The sequence below is a fragment of the Artemia franciscana genome, chromosome 8 (assembly GCF_032884065.1).
Source record: "Artemia franciscana chromosome 8, ASM3288406v1, whole genome shotgun sequence".
Classification (NCBI taxonomy): domain Eukaryota; kingdom Metazoa; phylum Arthropoda; class Branchiopoda; order Anostraca; family Artemiidae; genus Artemia; species Artemia franciscana.
Genome location: NC_088870.1, coordinates 8,326,524 through 8,345,675, shown reverse-complemented (window position 1 = coordinate 8,345,675; position 19,152 = coordinate 8,326,524). Strand labels below are relative to the sequence as shown.

The 19,152-nt window shown below is 34.1% G+C and overlaps 1 protein-coding gene across 1 annotated transcript in view; it reads right to left on the bottom strand.

The window, feature by feature from the left end:
* Positions 1–19,152, bottom strand: part of LOC136029937 (uncharacterized) — a 49,136-nt gene that overhangs the window by 18,764 nt on the left and 11,220 nt on the right. Inside the window, exon 3 of the mRNA XM_065708474.1 lies at positions 6,916–7,096. Coding sequence (XP_065564546.1) covers positions 6,916–7,096 — 181 coding nt within the window. The remainder of the gene's footprint in view (positions 1–6,915; positions 7,097–19,152) is intronic.

The following is a 19,152-nucleotide window of genomic DNA, read 5'->3' as shown; positions in this document are numbered from 1 at the left end:
AGTTCAAACCCCTTTTTAGAGGCAATGACTCGAGCACCTTTAATTGCTGACATCAACATGATTGAATTGATGTGTCAGCGGCCCCAAAGTGTGCCTAATTGTTCATTGTTCATTAAACTGTAAGATTCACAATTCCGGTTGCAAATAAAGTGCGAACTTACAACACCAAATCTTAGTCAAAGAGAAAAAGGGAGATTATTTTACGGACGTTTCTATATTAAAGTGTCCTGTAATTCATTTGGTGCATATTCTGAAGTGTTCTCATAAGCCAATCACATTGTCTCTGGGGATAAAAATAACCCCGCCTTAATAATATTGGGTTAACTAATACTTTGACCTAACTAATATTGAGGGACAAATCAAGAGATAGATTTAAAATTGTCGGTAATTATGGGCTTAAGTTTGTTCTTTGCTAGGTTGTAGTACTGAAGCTATCCCAAGGAAATGAAAGTTCTGGAGTCATAAATAGCTCCACCTTTTAAGCCGGATTGATTTTTATCGAAAGAAATATTAAACCAGTTCACTTTACCTTCATTTTATTTGTAAATTTAAAGGAACCGTGGTCTAACAATTATTTACATAAGACCGAAAAAAAAATATTGTTGCGTATTCAGTGTTAAAATGGGCTTTAATTCCATTGGCTTTTTTTCCTAAAGTGACTCGTAAACTGATCACATGGCTCCTTATTTATAGAAGGACAAAATATAAAACAGGCTGGGTTCAAAACCATAATAAGCTGAATACTTTTATAAAATGAATTTGTTTATAAACATATATTGTTCTAAATATAATTGGTTCGTTTGAGTGGGTTGTTAAGGCAGAACGAAGAACGATTTGGTTTAGAGTTTCAACATTTTATAAAAGAAAACTGTCCACCCTTTATTTTCAGTTGAAAATACCATTTTAAAGATATTCATTGAAAAAAAATGTCACCTATATTTTAGAAAATACATCGACTACGTCTTCGTAAGCTGAGAAACTTGACTGTGTGTAAATCGAGTCTGGCTAAGGGTGCAAAGACATAATATTAGTAGAAAATACTTGGCATGGGATTAGTGTTGATATTTCAAACGAATTTTCCACCATTTTCATTTCACACTTTTTTAGTATGATTTTGGTATTAATAACGAAGAAAAGATGTATCATTCAGTTATTTCTTTTTTATGGTTACCCTCTACCCCCCTAGGAGGAACCTAGTAAAAAATGAACTCTAGTGCATCGTAAATTTAATAACACGGATGGAAAATAACGGTCAAGTGAGGAGCAATGAATATCTACATTTAATTTAAGAATGTTAACTATCATTAATGTTAATGAATGATTAATGTAATGATTAATGTTAATGATAAAAGCTCGATGGGAAAATAAATTTGTGGGAATTTAAAAGAATAGCCTTAAATCCTAAAAATGGTATCACATCGACATGAATTCTGCACCGTTGAAGTAGTTCCCCATCTTGAGCAACAAGGAAAATCTTTTTTATCCTTTTTCACATTCAATGCAGTGATATGTATTCATTTTTAATCTTTTTTCTTCAGTCACTGTCAATTGGGGGGGGGGGGGTAGAATTTACTAACAAGTATTATTATGCTATGACTTCTGGCTGAATTTACTAACAATTATTATTATGCTATGAGTTTACTAAATGTACATTAAAGAAAATAATCAAACAGTTCGTGGTAATAGCCCACTGTAGTAAGGAGCGATCCGGCTCAATAGTAACCGAAACTCTAAAAAACGGAATTTTAATACCAACAATTACTTCAAAAGAATCGCATTTTATTGCTAATTTTCAATATATAAGTTTCATCAAGTTTAGTCTAACCCACCAAAAGTTAAGAGTCTGAGAAAATTTACCTTATTTTAGAAAAAAGGGGAAAACACCCCTTAAATTGTCATTGAATCTTAACGAAAATCACACCATCAGATTCAACGTACCAGAGAATTCCTCAGTAGAAGTTTCAAGCTCCTAGCTACAAGAATGTGGAATTTTGTATTTTTTGCCACAAGACAGATCACGGATGCGTGCTTATTTGTTTATTTTTTTTTTGTTTTTTTTCCCCAGGGTTGATCGTATCCACCCAGTGGTCCTAGAATGTTGCAAGAGGGCTCATTCTAACGGAAATCAAAAGTCTAGTGCCATTTTTAAGTTACCAAAAAACTGGAGGGCACTTAGGCCCCCTCCCACGCTCATTTTTTCCCAAATTCACCGGATCAAAATTCGATTGCCATTTTACTCAGAATAGTCAAAACACCTAGAAAATATGTCTTTGGGGACGAATTGCTCCCCCACAGTCCCCGTTTGAACGGCTGCAAGTTACAAACTTTTACCAATGTTGAGACTTAGTAATGGTTATTGGGAAGTGTACCGACACTTTCAGGCAAATTTTTTTGGTTGGGGGGAGGGGGGTGGAGGGGAAGGAGTTATGTAGGAAACTTTCCGAGGAGGAATTTTTCATGGAGGATAAGAATTTCCATGAAGGGAGTGCAAGATTTTTTAGCGTTTTTTAAAGTGCAATGAAAAAATAAACATGAAGCAGTTCCTTCAACTGAAAGTAAGAAGCAGCATTAAAAATTAAAACGAACAGAAATTATTACGCATATGAAGGGTTCACCTCCTCCTAATGCCTCGCTCTTTACGCAAAAGTAATTTTATTAATTTCAACTATTTATTCTACGGCCTTTGTGATTCAGGGGTTATTCTTAAGGAATCGGGACACAATTTAAGCTTTAATGTAAAGAGTGAGGTATTGACTCGGGGTGAACCCCCTCATATTCATGTGCGGAAAGTCAAAATCAAAACATGAATTAATTAAAAACGCTCAGAAATTAAATAAAAGAAACAAGTTCTTTTTAACTGAAAGTAAGGAGCAACATTAAAACTTAAAACGAACAGAAATTGCTCCATATATGAAAGGGGCTGTTCCCTCCTCAACGCCCCGATCTTTACGCTAAAGTTTTTTTACTGTTTTAAAAAGTAGAGCTGAGAGAAAGAGTCAAACTTTAGTGTAAAGAGTGGGGCGTTGAGGAGGGAACAGCCCCTTTCATACACGGAGAAATTTTTGTTCGTTTTAAGTTTTAATGTTGCTCCTTACTTCCAGTTAAAAAAACTTGTTTTTTTTTTAAATTTAATTTTAGACGAAGGCCTACGTCATCCACATAAACAGTTCGTGGTAACGAGCTTTAAGTAAGGATTTACTTGGCCCAATAGTGACCCAGACTCTAAAAAACGGAATTTGAATTAAAAATAGTTAAATCAAACGAATTTGATTTTTATGCTGACTAAAAATATATAATATTCATTAAGTTTAATTGTACCCATAAAAAGCTAAATACCTAAAAAAATTCATTATTTTCGAAAAACACTCCCAAAACTTCAAGCGATCTTAATGAAAATCAGATCATCTCAGGACATTAGAGAGTACTACTGTAGTAGATGTTTTACCTCGCCCATTTTTTACCTAAAGACATTAAAATATAAATTTTGAGATGGCCATCTGGTTCAGCTTATATGAAAGGTCCAATAACTACGTTTTTGGTGATAACATAACTCTCCATAGTCCCTAGGGAAAGGGCTGTCAGTTACACAACTTGCTCATATTGCTCACATATAGTATTTGTTATTGGGAAATATACACAAACGTTCTGGAATTTTTTTTTGTCGGGAGGAGGGGTAATTTTTCCGTAGATAGTAAAGTTTAGGCGAGAAATTGTCGAGGAGCAATGATACATGATGGGGGGATCTCCTGCTATAGTTTGAAAAATAATCAGAAATTAAACAATAATAAAAAAAAATCAACTCAAAGAATGGAGGAAGATTAAAAGTTAAAACGAACAGAAATTATTCCGTATACAAGGGAAGCTGTCCCTTGTTCAAGCTCTTTACGCTAAAATCTTGAAGTTCTGTAAAAATAATTCTCATTCAATTTCAACGGGCCAAGTGTTTCAGCAGTCTTTCCCAAAGAAAAGTGACAAAGAATTCAGATTTTAGTGTACAAAGCAAGGGTTGAAGAAGGGCAAGTCACCCTCAAGAAAAATAAGGAAAATTTCTTTAGACGGAATCGTCCGCAAGAAATTTTCCAGAGTGAATTTTAAACCAGGATGGGACTGTCCGGGGAGAATTTTTCACGGAGAGATTTCGTGTTCGAGGAACTCTCCAGGGAGGTATTTTGGGGAGCCAAATTTCCGGGTATTATTTGAAAAACAATCAGAAATTAACTATAAAAAATTGTTTCAACTGGAAGTAAGGAGAAAGACAAAACTTGAAAACGAACAGAAATCATTTCATGTATGAGGAGGCTGTCCCCTCCTGAGAACCTTGATCATTGCGCTAAAGTTTGACTTTTTGGCTCAATTTTGCAGGCACGGCTCCTAAAACTCAAGGTCCGTTTAAAAGAATTAGAATTTTTTTTGAAATACTAAAAACCTAGAGTGAAGAGGGAGGTATTGAACAGGGCCCCCTTCACATACGAAATAATTTCTGTTCGTTTTAAGTTTTAATGTTGTTCCTTACTCTCATTTGAAAAATCTTCTTTTCTGATGTAATTTTCTGATCGTTTTTTTTTTTTAATATTTTGTAAAAGCATGATGAAGCTTACGGACCAGAGAAATTTACAAGATAGACAGCATTTGCTACGCAACGGAAATTAAAGCGGATCTTTCAAACAAAAATTAAAAGCTCTAGTGCCCTTTTCAAGTGGCCAAAAAGATTTGAGGCCAGCTAGCCCCCTTACCCTACCCTGTCTCTAAATTTATCCGAACACAGTTTTGAGTTTGCCATTTTGTTCAGCATAGTTGTAAGGTCCAATGACTATGCCTCTGGGGATGACACGACCTCCACAGTTCCCGGAGGAAAGGGTTGTAAGTTATGAAATTTGCCCAATGTTTACCAATAGTGTTTGATAATGGGAAGTAAATGACAGACATTTCTGGAAAATTCCTGCCGGGGGGGGGTCGACTAGTAGAATCTTCCATGGGGAGGCAAGTTTCCACGGGTAAACTTTCTAGTGGAAATTCTGGTAATCCTGATTTTTCAGAATTCCTATACGGAATAATTTTTATCTGTCTTACTCTCTCTTTGGAGACTTAATTTTAGATGTGCAGTTGTTTTGAGGGGGATTGTCCGGGCGAAGGAATCTTTTACGTGTGAAATTTTATCATGCTACATAAGAAAAGGAGCTAGAGATTACAATTTCATTTCAATTAGACCCTCTCTCAAGATTTTATGGTCACTGGTTTAGTACCAGGAAAATACCATACACTGACAAGATTTCACTAAAAAACTTTTCTCTTGCCGAATTAAATGTATCTTCATTGTAAAATTGAGGGCTAAAAGGATATATTGTTTCAAACACTCACCAATTATAAATCTAAGAGTAAAACCTTGGTCTATATATCCTGTCCTCTTCCAAAAACCCCACTGTTCTTCTCCCAAAAACTTTTGCTGCAGCCCTCTTAGTAATAACAAGTATCATCATGTTAAATAATTTGCTTCCTATCTAAACCAAGCTAATGCTTCCTTAGTTATTTCAAACATAAGGCGAATAGAAATTACTATCAATGGACAAACTACGCCGAAAACAAATAGAAATTGAATAAAGTCTAATTGAATGACTAATAAAGTCATTTCCTGTCATGGGATTTTTTGGTGATTTTATTTCCATTTTTTGTCAACGTTTTGATAAATAAAAAACCCATCGTTCAAAACACACATCGTTTGCAATAAAACACAAATGACACTCAAGGATTGAGCAGTGTTTATTATTCTGTTGTACTTTCAATAAGCTTGTTGTACTTTCAACAAGCTTTAACAAGCTTTTGGAGCTTTCAAGTTGTAAAAAAATTGTGGTTCTATTCCATTTTCAAGGGGTATAATGAGAGAAAAGTATTGGTATATATTAAATGTTTTGCAGATGATGGATGCCAGATCCAAGGTCGTGTCCAGGGAGGGGAGTTGCCGGGATTGAACCCCCTTCCCCGAGGTTTTTGTATGGCTCGTGAAAACGTAACAAAATGCGAATAAATAAGTTTTGATTTGTTTTTTTTAAAGTTTTCTCAGCCCCCCCCCCTCCCATAAAAGTGACACCAGAACAAATTCTCTTGATACGCCCATTTATCTAAAACAAAAGAAAAGCAGGTAGTCACTGAACAAGGTAGCAACAGGCTGTAAGGAAGGATTTAAAGGAAATAGGAACATTTCTAGAGGGGGAAAAGGGTTGAGCTTTCAATAGATCGGGTGCGGAAGAGGAGCATACGTATCTGTATTTGCCTCACAAGGTTTGGTGCTGTGGCGAGTTGTTATTAGTATTAGTAGTAGTAATACTCTCTCTTGAATTATAAGAAAAAATTGTCAGTGCAACATTTTTTGACAAAGGCGCCTAACAGCCATAAAATAAAACCACAAAATGGATAGAATGAAAACAGAAGTGAAGGAATCCATCGTATAAGTCAGTTCATTCCAGAATATACTTTAATTACTTAGCTGATTTGTTACTTAGCAAATCTAACAACCTAAGCTTTAATTACCTAATTGTTCTAACTAATTAGATTTAACTAGATATTAATTAATATTATAAATTAATTAGATTTTAACCTAATTAGTTAATTACCTATTAAATTTTAGTTATATCTTTTATGTAACATCTATTAACTACATAAATATTTCTCTATATATTTGATTTTAATGTTAATTTTACCTCTAAGTATATTTGTAACGAGAGAGAGAGAGAGGTGAAAAGGGAGGGGGGTCTGAAAAAAAAACCCTAAAAGCTCGAATTTGCCCAAGGATTCGTACTTTTTTCAGTTTTGTCAAATTGACCCTGTTCGTATGTGGATTATTGCAACCATACCAAAAACAGGAGTTGTTAGTGTAGGTTTCGCGATAAATATAGAATATTTTAAAATATTTTAACATACCTTCAAATCCAGGCCAAAGTGGATAGGAATCCTGTCCCTTTTGATCATCAGCTGACGAGGAATTTAAATACCAGTCAAACTCAGATGGCTCCCAATCGTATTCTTGCATTTTATCCCAATTTTTACAGCAAACGTAATTCTGGGTGTCCGCGGTTACTCCACACACTATATTTTCTTTCTCCTAAATTTATACAGATTATAAAGTTAAAACATGTAGTTCAATAGTCTTTTCTGTTAATGTGACCTAAATCTTAATACCACTTTTCGACCTTATGGTTTCAAAACTTATTTTTTTTTTCTTTTTCGGAAACCATCTAGTCATTTAAAAACCTGTGATACAAGTCTATCAAATCAATTGCGGATATGGAAGCTAATACCTAGTTCAGTAAGCTTAGCTTATTACATTTGATTTTTGTAATTTTTACCTTTCAACAGTCAAATGTATTGAGTTGCTATGATTAAGAGCTCAATAAGCTGCAGTTCGTCAATATACAAATTGAGAATTCTTGTAATATTTATCTGATTGCATAAGTAGTCTTGTAGTGGTGCATTAGGATTGATCTCTGCTTGGTAATACGAGACCCAGAGTTCAAACCCATCTGCGGCAACCACAACAGGGCATGGTATTCAATCCTGGTGCTGCGATTGTGCAAAAGCGTCTCCGAAACAATCCAAACAAGAAGAAGTATTAGCATTAGGTAGAAATATTTTCGGGCCCGCTCTTTAATTTTCTTTGAAAAACTTCTTTTCTAGAACTTTTTTTTAGTTAATCAATAAAAAGGCCCATTAACATTTTCAAAACCCTGAAGTCAAAGAGGTCGTTTCTATAAGAATTGTCATTACAAAAAAAAAAAAAAAAAAAAAAAAAAAATCTAAACTTTATCCTTGGTGTTACGTTTGAAAAAGAAAATACTGTATTGAATTTAGATTTGTAAAGCTGATTTCAATTTTATGTTGCTAAAAATATACTAGCTAGTATATTTAAAATATGGAAGCGTTATAATTTTCTGCTTTTATGATTTTGAAAAGTGCCAAGTTTCTCAACGTTGGTATTGCCATCTTAAGGTGTTTTAGGAAAGGTTATTAATTTGCTATTCTTTCCACTTGATAATACTTTTTAAACAGTTCGTGGTAACGAACTGTAGTAAGGAGCGACCCGGCTCAATAGTAAACGAAACTCTAAAAAACGGAATTTTGATACCAATAGATATATCAAAAGAATCATATTTTTTATGCTGATTTTAAATATATAGGTTTCATCAAATTTAGTCTTACTCATCAAAAGATACGAGCCTGAGAAAATTTGTCTTGTTTTGGAAAATAGGGGCAAGTAATACGATCTTAACAAAATCACACCTTCGCATTCAGCGTATCAGAGAACCATATTGTAGAAGTTTCAAGCTCCTATCTACGAAAAAGTGGAATTTCGCATTTTTTGCCAGAAGACAAATCACGGATGCGTGTTTATTTGTTTTTTGTTTTGTTTTTTTTCCAGGGATGATCGTATCGACTCAGTGGTCCTAGAATGTCGCGAGAGGACTGATTTTAACAGAAATTAAAAGTTCTAGTGCCCTTTTTAAGTGACCAAAAAAATTGGAGGGCACCCATCCCACGCTCATTTTTTCCAAAACTCAACGGATCAAAATTTCGAGACAGCCATTTTGTTCAGCATAGTTGAAAACCATAATAACCATGTCTTTGGGGCTCACTTACTCCCCCACAGTCCCCAGGGGAGGGACTGCAAGTTACAAACTTTGACCAGCGTTTACATACAGTAATGATTATTTGGAAGTGTACAGACCTTTTCAGGATGATTTTTTGGTTGGGGGGGGGGGGGGTCGAGGGGAGGGGGCTACGTGGGAGAATCTTCCTTGGAGGAATTTTTCGTGGGAGAAGAGAAATTCCATTAAGGGGGTTCAGGATTTTCTAGCATTATTAAAAAAAAACAATGAAAAAATAAATACGAAAAACTTTTTTCAACTGAAAGTAAGGATCAGCATTAAAACTTAAAACGAACAGAGATTATTACGTATATGGCGGGTCCATCTCTTCCTAAATAGCTCGCTCTTTGCGCTAAAGTATTTTTAGTAATTTCAACTATTTATTCTACAGCGTTTGTGACTCAGGGGTCAATCTTAAAGAATTGGGACAAAATTAAAGCTTTAGTGTAAAGAGTGAGGTATTAACGAGGGGGCAAACCCCCTCATATACATAATTTAAATATACGAATATAGAAGTTCGTTACGTAAGTTAATTTGTAAGTTATGTATATTTTTTACTAATAAAAACTTTCGTTAAAAATTAAAAGTTCTAGTTGCCTTTTTAAGTAACCGAAAAATTGGAAGGCAACCAGGTCTCCTCTCCCACCCCTTTTCTCAAAATTGTCTGATCGAAACTAAGAAAAAGCCATTCAGCAAAAAAAAATTAATACACAAATTCCGTTTTAATTATTCATTTGCGGAGAGCCAAAATAAAAACATGTATTGGAGCTCACTTAAGTTTAAATGTCGCTCCTTACTTTCAGTTAAAAAAACTTGTTTTTTTTATTTAATCTTACCAAAAGGTTAAACTGTACGGATTTCAGTTAAATTACGAATTGAGTTAAGTTAAAAACTTAAGTTAATTGAGTTAATGGAATTGAGTTAAATTAGGATTGAATCATACAATAGTTGAATTGAATGAGTGCTGAATTTCATGGGAGTTAAGTTGCCCGGTCGTTGAGTTGAATGAGGGTTGAGTTGACTTACGTTTATTGAACGGCGGTGAAGTTAAATGAGGGTTAAAAGGAGGGTTAAGTTAAATGCGGCCGGAGTTGTGCTTGGGTCGGTCTAAACAGAGTTTAGTTAATTGGGTTGAACTGCACGTTCATTAAAATGGTTCTAGTTTCAAGGAGTTATGTTTAACGAGAGCTCAATTTTATAGGAACCATCGAAAACCTAGACTATATGCGTGTAATCTCAGTTTCAGATTAAATACCCCCAAGCGGTGTTGTATTTAAGGCCAAATATATGGGCAGCCTATACGTAGAAAGCGGATATTATGGACCAGTGTTTTTTTTTAGGCCGCCTTCGATTGAAATGATTTACTTTTGAGTCTTGCCAAAAGGTAGAGCATTGCTTGGTTGCACAGCAACTTTTAGGGAGAACTGTTTGCACTGCTAAAAGCTATATAAAACTTTGGCATAAAATATAGATCCTAATGTGCTTTATTGTATTACAGATCTATCAAGGGGCTTTCAACTTTAGGTTAAAGAAAAAGACTTTCAAAGTATTCGAAAACTTTTTGTTTTTATAAGCGATATTATTTTTGTAAGTTGAATCCATTAAGATAATTGAATAAAAAAACATGTTTTTTTAACTGAAAGTAAGGAGTGACATTAAAACTTTAAACGAACAGAAATTACTCCGTGTATGAAAGGGGCTGTTCCCTCCTCAACGTCCCACTCTTTACGCTAAAGTTTGACTCTTTCTCTCAATTTTACTTTATTAAACAGTAAATAACTTTACCGTAAAGAGTGGGACGTTGAGGGACGAACAGCCCCTTTCATACGCGGAGTAATTTCTGTTCGTTTTAAGTTTTAACGTCGCTCCTTACTTTCAATTTTTATTGCAATATTTTTATTGCCATTCCGGCCGTATTTAACTTAACCCTCCTTTTAAAGGAAATCTCTGTTTAACTCATCCCACCTTTAAAACGACCCTCATTTAACTTAACCGCCGTTCAATAAACGTAAGTCAACTCAACTCTCATTCAACTCAACGACCGGGCAACTTAACTCCCATGAAATTTAGAACTTATTCAATGCAACTATTGCATGATTCAATCCTAATTTAACTCAATTCCATTAACTCAATCAAACAGTTCATGGTAACGAACTGTAAAAGGAGCGACCCGGCTCAATAGTAACCAAAACTCTAAAAAATTGAATATTGATATCAATAGAAACATCAAAAGAATCGCATTTTAATGCTGATTTTAAATATATAAGTTTCATCAAGTTTAGTCTTACCCATCAAAAGTTACGAGCCTGAGAAAATTTGCATTATTTAAGAAAACAGGGAGAAACATCCCCTAAAAGTCGTAGAATCTTAACGAAAATGACACCATCAGATTCAGCTTATCAGAGAACCCAATTGTAGAAGTTTCAAGCTCCTATCTACAAAAATGTGGAATTTTGTATTTTTTACCATAAGACAAATCACGGGTGCCTGTTTATTTATTTTTTTTTTTTTTCTTTTTCCCAGGGGTCATCGTATCGACCAAGTGGTCCTAGAATGTCGCAAGAGGGCTCATTCTAACGGAAATGAAAAGTTCTAGTGCCTTTTTAAGTGACCAAAAAATTGGAGGGCATCTAGGCCCCCTCCCACGCTCATTTTTTCCCAGAGTCAACGGATCAAAATTTTGAGATAACCATTTTGTTCAGCATAGTCGAAAACCATAATAACTATGTCTTTGGGGATGACTTACTCCCCCACAATCCCTGGGGGAGGGGCTGCAAGTTACAAACTTTGACCAGTGTTTACATATAGTAATGGTTATTGGGAAGTGTACAGACGTTTTCAGGGGGATTTTATTTTGTTTTGGGGTGGGGCTGAGGGGAGGGGACTATGTCGGAGGATCTTTCCTTGGAGGAATCTGTCATGGGGGAAGGAAAACTCAATGAAAAGGGCGCAGGATTTTCTAGCATTACTATAAGAAAACAATGAAAAATAAACATGAAAACATTTTTTCAAATAAAAGAAAGGAGTAGCATTGAAACTTAAACGAACAGAGATTATTACGCATATGAGGGGTTCTAAAAAAAACTTCAGCATAAAGAGCAAGGTATTTAGGAGGAGATAAATACCTCGCTCTTTATGCTAAAGTATTTTTAGTAATTTCAACTATTTATTCTACGGCCTTTCTGATTCAGGGGTCATTCTTAAAGAATTGGGACAAAACTTACGATTTAGTGTAAAGAGCGAGGTATTAACGAGGGTACAAACCCCCTCGTATACATAATAAAATATAAGATTATGAAAATTTGTTACGTAAGTTAATTCTTAAGTTACGTATATTTTTTACTAATAAAAACGTTCGTTAAAAATTAAAGTTCTAGTTGCCTTTTTAAGTAACCGAAAAATTGGAGGGCAACTAGGCCTCTTTCTCTACCCCTTATTTCTCAAAATCGTCTGATCAAAACTAAGAGAAAGCCATTTAGCCAAAAAAACAATTAATATACAAATTTCAATTTAATAATATATGTGCGGAGAGCCAAAACCAAACATGCATTAATTCAAAAACGTTCAGAAATTAAATAAAAAAACTAATTTTTTTAGCTGAAAGTAAGGAGCGACATTAAAACTTAAAGCGAACAGAAATTACTCCGTATATGAAATGGGTTGTCCCCTCCGCAATCCCTCGCTCTTTACGCTAAAGTTTGACTCTTTGCCACAATTCTACTTTTTAAAACAATTAAAAGCTTTAGCGTAAAGAGCGAGGGATTACGGAGGGGAAAACCCATTTCATATACGAGGTAATTTCTGTTCGTTTTAAGTTTTAATTTCGCTCCTTACTTTCAGCTAAAAAAATTAGTTTTTTTTTATTTAATTAACTTAAGTATTTAACTTAACTCAATTCGTGATTTAACTGAAATCCGTACAGTTTAACCTTTTGGTAAGATTAAATAAAAAGAAACAAGTTTTTTTAACTGAAAGTAAGGAGCGACATTTAAACTTAAAACGAACAGAAATTACTCTGTATATGAAATGGGTTTTCCCCTTCGCAATCCCTCGCTCTTTACGCTAAAGCTTTTAATTGTTTTAAAATGTAGAATTGTGGCAAAGAGTCAAACTTTAGCGCAAAGAGCGAGGGATTGCAAAGGTGACAACCCTTTTCATATACGGAGTAATTTCTGTTCGTTTTAAGTTTTAATGTCACTTACTATCAGTTAAAAAACTTGTTTTTTTAATTTAATTTCTGAACGTTTTGAATCAATGAATGTTGAATTTTGGCTCTCCGCAGAGGAATAATTAACACAAAATTTGCATTTTTTTTTCTTTTTCTTTTTGGCTAAATGGCTTTCTCATAATTTTGATCGAATGATTTTGAAAAAAAAGAGCGGGGAAGGAAGCCTAGTTGCCCTCCGATTTTTTGGTTAATTAAAAAGGCAACTAGAACTTTTAATTTTTTGCGAATCTTTTTATCAGCAAAAGATATACGTAACTTATAAATTAGCTTATGTAAAGAACTTTTGTATTCCCATGTTTTTATTACATATATGAGGGGGTTCGCCCCCTCGTCAGTACCTCGCTCTTTACATTAAAGCTTAAATTTTGTCCCAATTCATTAAGAATGACCCATGAATCACAAAAGCAGTAGAATAAATAGTTGAAATTACTAAAAATACTTTAGCGTAAAGACCGAGGTATTAGGAGGAGGTGGGCCCCTCATATGGGTGATGATTTCTGTTCGTTTTAAATTTTAATGCTGCTCCTTACTTCCAGCTGAAAAAACTTTTTCATAATTATTTTTTCATTTTTTTTTTAAATAATGCTAGTAAATCCTGCGCTCCCTTCATAGAAATTTTCTTCCACCATGACAATTCCTCGATGGAAAGTTCCCCCAGCATATCTCCCTCTTTCAACCCCTCCCCCAACTAAAAAATTCTCCTGAAAACATCTGTAAACTTCCCAATAACCATTACTATATGTAAGCACTGGTCAGAGTTTGTAACTTGTAGCCCTTCCCATGGGGACTGTGGGGGAGTAAGTCGCCCCAAAGAACATAGTTATAAGGTTTTTTGATTACGCAGAATCTTGATCAGTTGACTTTGGGAAAATAATTAGCGTGGGAGGGGGCCTAGGTGCCCTCCAATTTTTTTGGTCACTTAAAAAGGGCACTAGAACTTTTCATTTCCGTTGGTTAACGAGGCTTAGTTAAAGGGGTTCAATTGGACGGGGCTCAGTTACGCGCACACCCTTTTCAATAGTTTTTAAATGAATTGGCTGTCTCCGAATTTCGCTCGGTGCCATTCATTCAAGTTCAATATGGTCACCCAAAACACAAAACAAAACAAAGAAAACAAAAAAACAAATAAACACACCTATATATTAAATTATATTTTTCTTCAGACATATTGGTGTTGATTTTGAAATTTTCGTCTAGATGACATACCCTTTTAAGAGCAATTTTTACTTTTTCTTTAGTCTTATATAAGTTTTATTTGATTGAAAACAAATGGCATCAGTAAGGAGGGAGAAGCGTAGTGTACTCACCTAGACTTAGAAAAATACATGTATTTAGGCAGAGGGGAGATTTTCATTCCTCCTGCTTTTCTTCCGGTAGTTCCATTAAGAAAACGACAGATTTGTCACCCCCCTAAGTTTTGATAAGAAACTTTCACCCCCCCCCCCACAAACTTCCCTGAATTGACCTCACTACTGTTGATTCTTATGGTTAGATCTAAACTAACAACTTGTTGCACTTTTAGAATAAGCATAAAAAAGGAAAATTGTCTTGGTGTGGGCAGGGTCAAGCGAAGAGGAATTATGGGGTAAATTGACTTTCAACTCCAGACAAATGTCAAAGACTAAAGAAAAAAATTGGAAAAATCAGGGATTAGCTCTCCGTCCGTCATTGAATTCCATCCCCTCAACAAATCATCCAACCCCTGGGAAACTTTGAATTAACAACCCCTGGGAGACTAATAAACAAGTAAATACCCGTCCTTAAATAATTTTTGAGAAAACTTCAGCTTTTTTTTTCAAATAGAGAGATGGGACTTTTTATGGTGCATTTTCGAATGAACTCAGCTGAATTCTAAAAGCTTCATCAAATGCATCCCATTTAAGAGGTATCCCCATGAATTTTTCGAAAATCTTGATATTTTGTTATAACTCTTAAGAAAGAGTCTTAATTTATTTTAGAAAAAACAAGAAGGAATGAAACATATAAAAATGACTAGCCATTAAGCTTTTGATAGCCTGTGGCACTAAATCTTGGTAGATAACTTCAAAGTTAAAATATTTTTTATATCTGGAATCAGCACAAAAATGAAATTATTGTCATGTAAATTTGGCTGTCAAAATGTCATTTTTTAAGTTTCTGGCCGCTATTTACAAGATAATTACATCATCATGAATGGAGAAAGCAGTGGAGGTTCTGACCTCTTCAATTTGCTGATACTTACACAAAGCATCAAGTATTATTATATAAGTATTACAGTAAGTAACTTACTGCCAAGTACAACCTCTGCTTTATTTTAATAACGATAAAATTGAAAAACTACAAAATGATTATAAATATTAGATTATAAATTTGCGCCCCTAAAATTTCTCTGCCCGAGGTAAGTGCCCCCTCAACCCCTTTTTTCTAAAGCCTCCTGTGGGGAAAGGGGTGTTAGAAAACCGGTGAAAAACAGAAACCTAAATGTGTCTTAAAGACGTTTGAAAATTCTGATGATTTTGTCCCAAATTTATCCCGCTATTCTGAGAGAAACCTCTTTGTTGAAAAGGGTTGTCACAAATATGAGCCAAAATTGAAGTAGGACCATTAATTGGATCATACTCTGTAATCAATCGGATCAAAGATGGGCTGCTTTCACTGTTAAGAGTCTCTTCCCTTTCTGTCTTGTGTTACTATAAAAAAACTTAGATGGGGATCCAATCCTTGTTCAATTAATAAAAAAAAACAAGTTTTTTCAACTGAAAGTAAGGAGCAACATCAAAAATTAAAACGAACAGAAACTATTACTCATATGAGGGTGTTAACCCCCTTGTCAATACCTCACCATTTATACTGAAGTTCAAATTTTTTCCGATTATACAACCACAGAAGAGAGAATAATGAGGACTTCTTTCCCAAGAAAGTGAACCAACAAAACCTATTTGAATATTTCGGCCCTATATCTAAGGGCCGTCTTCAGCAAAGAAAATAATAAACAATAAAACACTTACAATAAAAGCTCTCGGCTAAAAAACCATTTTTTTAAATAGCCTTGGCATCATTACTTCTTCACGAAAAGTTCAGCCTAGACTATGTGTTAAAAGCTAACATTTTACAAGCTAATAAGGTTCATTCATTGAACTAACTATATTTATCAAAAATTGGAATAATTTCTTATTGCGATATTTGCCTTCTCTGCAGCTAATCTTGTAGTTCTTTTGGGATTGGGTTTGTTTTTATTCGTTCCCATTTTTGTCTTATTTTGTTTTATAAATGGTTATGCACTGCATTTAAAACATTGCTTCACTCACAAAAATATATATGTATATATATATATATATATATATATATATATATATATATATATATATATATATATATATATATATATATATATATATAATTCAGTTGATCTTGTAGAAAAATTGAAACAAATAGACATTTCCGAAAATTCCATATTAAGCAGCTTTGACATAATTTCTATGTATACTAGTACTGATGTTTCAAAATCTGAACAATTATTACAAAATAAACTGGAAAACAATTATCATCTAATCGAAGAGTCAGCGATAGGTCTAGACATTGATGTTCTCATGCATTTGGTTAAATTATGTAACAAATATTCCATGCACTTCCAGTTTCGAGATTCATTACAAACAGGCAAGGGGCCTTCCTATGGGAGCGCCTCTATTGGGCCTACTCGCAAATATCTTCGTCGAGAATCTTGAAAATTGGGCCCTGGATTCATATTTTCTTAATCATGTGTTTTGGGGACGTTTCATGGACGACGTAATTTCAGTTTGGAATTATGGTGAAAGTGAACTTAAAGGTTTTCTAGAACATTTAAATACTTACGATAGAAACCTGCAATTCACTCTAGAGACCGAAACAGATGGAAAATACCTTTTTTTGATGTATTGATAATACGCAGTGTGCATAAACTTGATTTTACGGTTTACAGAAAACCTACGCATAATAATAGATACCTTCACTTCAAATCTAACCATCCTCCACAGGTTAAAAGAGCTGTGAAAATATGTCTTGTGGATAGAGTACTTAATATCTGTTCAGAGCCGTAAATTAAAAAAGAATTAAATTTTATTAAAGACATACTTTTTGGCAACGGGTTTCTAATTTCTCTCATAAATACTGTTATTGCTCTAAGGTTAAAGATGCATTCTTCTAAAGCCTTAAATCTCACACCAGAAGACGATTCGAATAAACCCACAAGCACGATTTACCTACCTTATGTTCCGAAAATTACTTCAAAACTGAAAAAAGTTTGTTTAAAAAGCAATTTACGTGTTATATTCACAAGTAATTTAAGTATAATGAATCTTATCAATTCTGGTATGAATAAAACCCCAGTTACTCGTCTAAGAGGGCTGTATCAAATACCATGTAGCTGTGGAAACTATTACATTGGTCGAACACACCAAAATTTAGGAACAAGATTACAGCAACACAAAGAAAGTGTTGAAACAGCATTAAAATCTAGAAATAACTCCATATCTTTCGATCCAGCTTCAAGCAATCATATTTTTGAAAATCCAAACCATTATGTTCTATTTGACGAAACAATTCTAATTAGCAATTACCTAGGAATCAAACAAACTGTCCGCGAGGCAATCGAAATTAAACGAAACTTAAATAATAATATATCCCTAAATAGAGACTTGGGTGAATACATACTCAACCCTATGTACACAAAATTAATTATAGAAAATAATATAATTCAAAATAAAACAAAAATAGGAACGAATAAAAACAAGCCCAATCCCAAAAGAACTACAAGATCAGTTGCAGAGAAGGCAAATATCGCCATAATAAATAATTCCAATTTTTAATAAATACAGTTTTTTTTAACTGTATTTTTTATTTTTAATAAATACCTTTTTAGGTTGTAAAATGTTAGCTTTTATCACACAGTCTTAGCTGAACTTTTCGTTAAGAAGTAATGATGCCAAGGCTATTTTAAAAAAATGGATTTTGAGCCGAAAGCTTTTATTGTAAGTGTTTTATTGTTTAAAATTTCTTTGCTGAAGATGGCCCTTAGATATAGGGCCGAAATATTCAAATAGGTTTTGTTGGTTCACTTTCTTGGGAAAGAAGTCCTCATTATTCTCTCTTCTGTGGTTGTATTATGGAAAGGCAGTGTGGTCTTCGTCATTATTTGTTCCAATTCTTTAAGAATGACCCCTGAATCACAAAAGCCGTTTAATAAGAAAAAATAGCTATTTTAAAAGTACTAAAAATACTTTAGAGTAAACAGCGAGGCATTAACGAAGGAGAGAACCCCTCATATACGTAATAATTTCTGTTCATTTTAAATTTTAATGTTGCTCCTTACTTTCAGTTGAAAAAACTTTTTTTTATTGAATTTCTGATCGTCTTTTTAATAATGCTGGGAAATCCAGGGACCCCTTAATGGATAAACTCTCTCCCTCCATGAAAAATTTCTCCATGCGAAGATACGTCCAAGTAACTCCCTCCCCTGACTCCTCTCATCAGATAAACTCCCCCTGGGAACGCCTGTAAACTTTCTAATAACCAATACTATACGTAAACAATGGGCAAAGTTTATAACTTGCAGCCCTTCCCCAGGGAACTGGAGGGTATTAAGTCGTCCTTAAAAACACAGTTTTAAGATTTTTCAACTATGTTGAACAAAATGGCCCTGGAAAAAACAACAAATAAACAAGCATTCGCAATTTTTCTTCTGGCAAAAAATACAAAACTCCATATTTTTTGCAGTTAGAAGCTTGAAACCTCTACCGTTGGGTTCTATTATATGCTGAATCTAGTGGTGTGAATCTATTACTTTTAGTGGGGTTTTCCCCGTTTTTTTCAGGCAAATTTTCTCAGGCTTGTAACGATAAGCAGAACTACACTTGATGAAACGTATATATCCAAAATCAGCATAAAAATCCGATTCTTTTGATGCAAATATTGATATCTAAATTTCGCTTTTTATAGTTTTGGTTACTATTGATCTTGGTCACTCCCTACTTACAGTTCGTTACCACGAACTGTTTAAAACCCTTTTCTTCTTGTTCTACTTCCTATTGCTTTATTAATTTAGTTCTAAGCCAAAAAAAGTAAGTAAGGAGCTCTGCCCTTTATTGATTTCATTAGCCTGTTAGAACCAATGAAAATTGATACAAATTATATTTTTAATAAGGTCATAAAACATATCAAATTTGAAAGCTGGACAAAACTGGTTTTTACGGTACTGGTTAAGAAACCAAAAAGTGTGGCCATCTTACATCACTGAGCCTAAGGACGCGCTTATTCTGAACTAACAATTTCCAG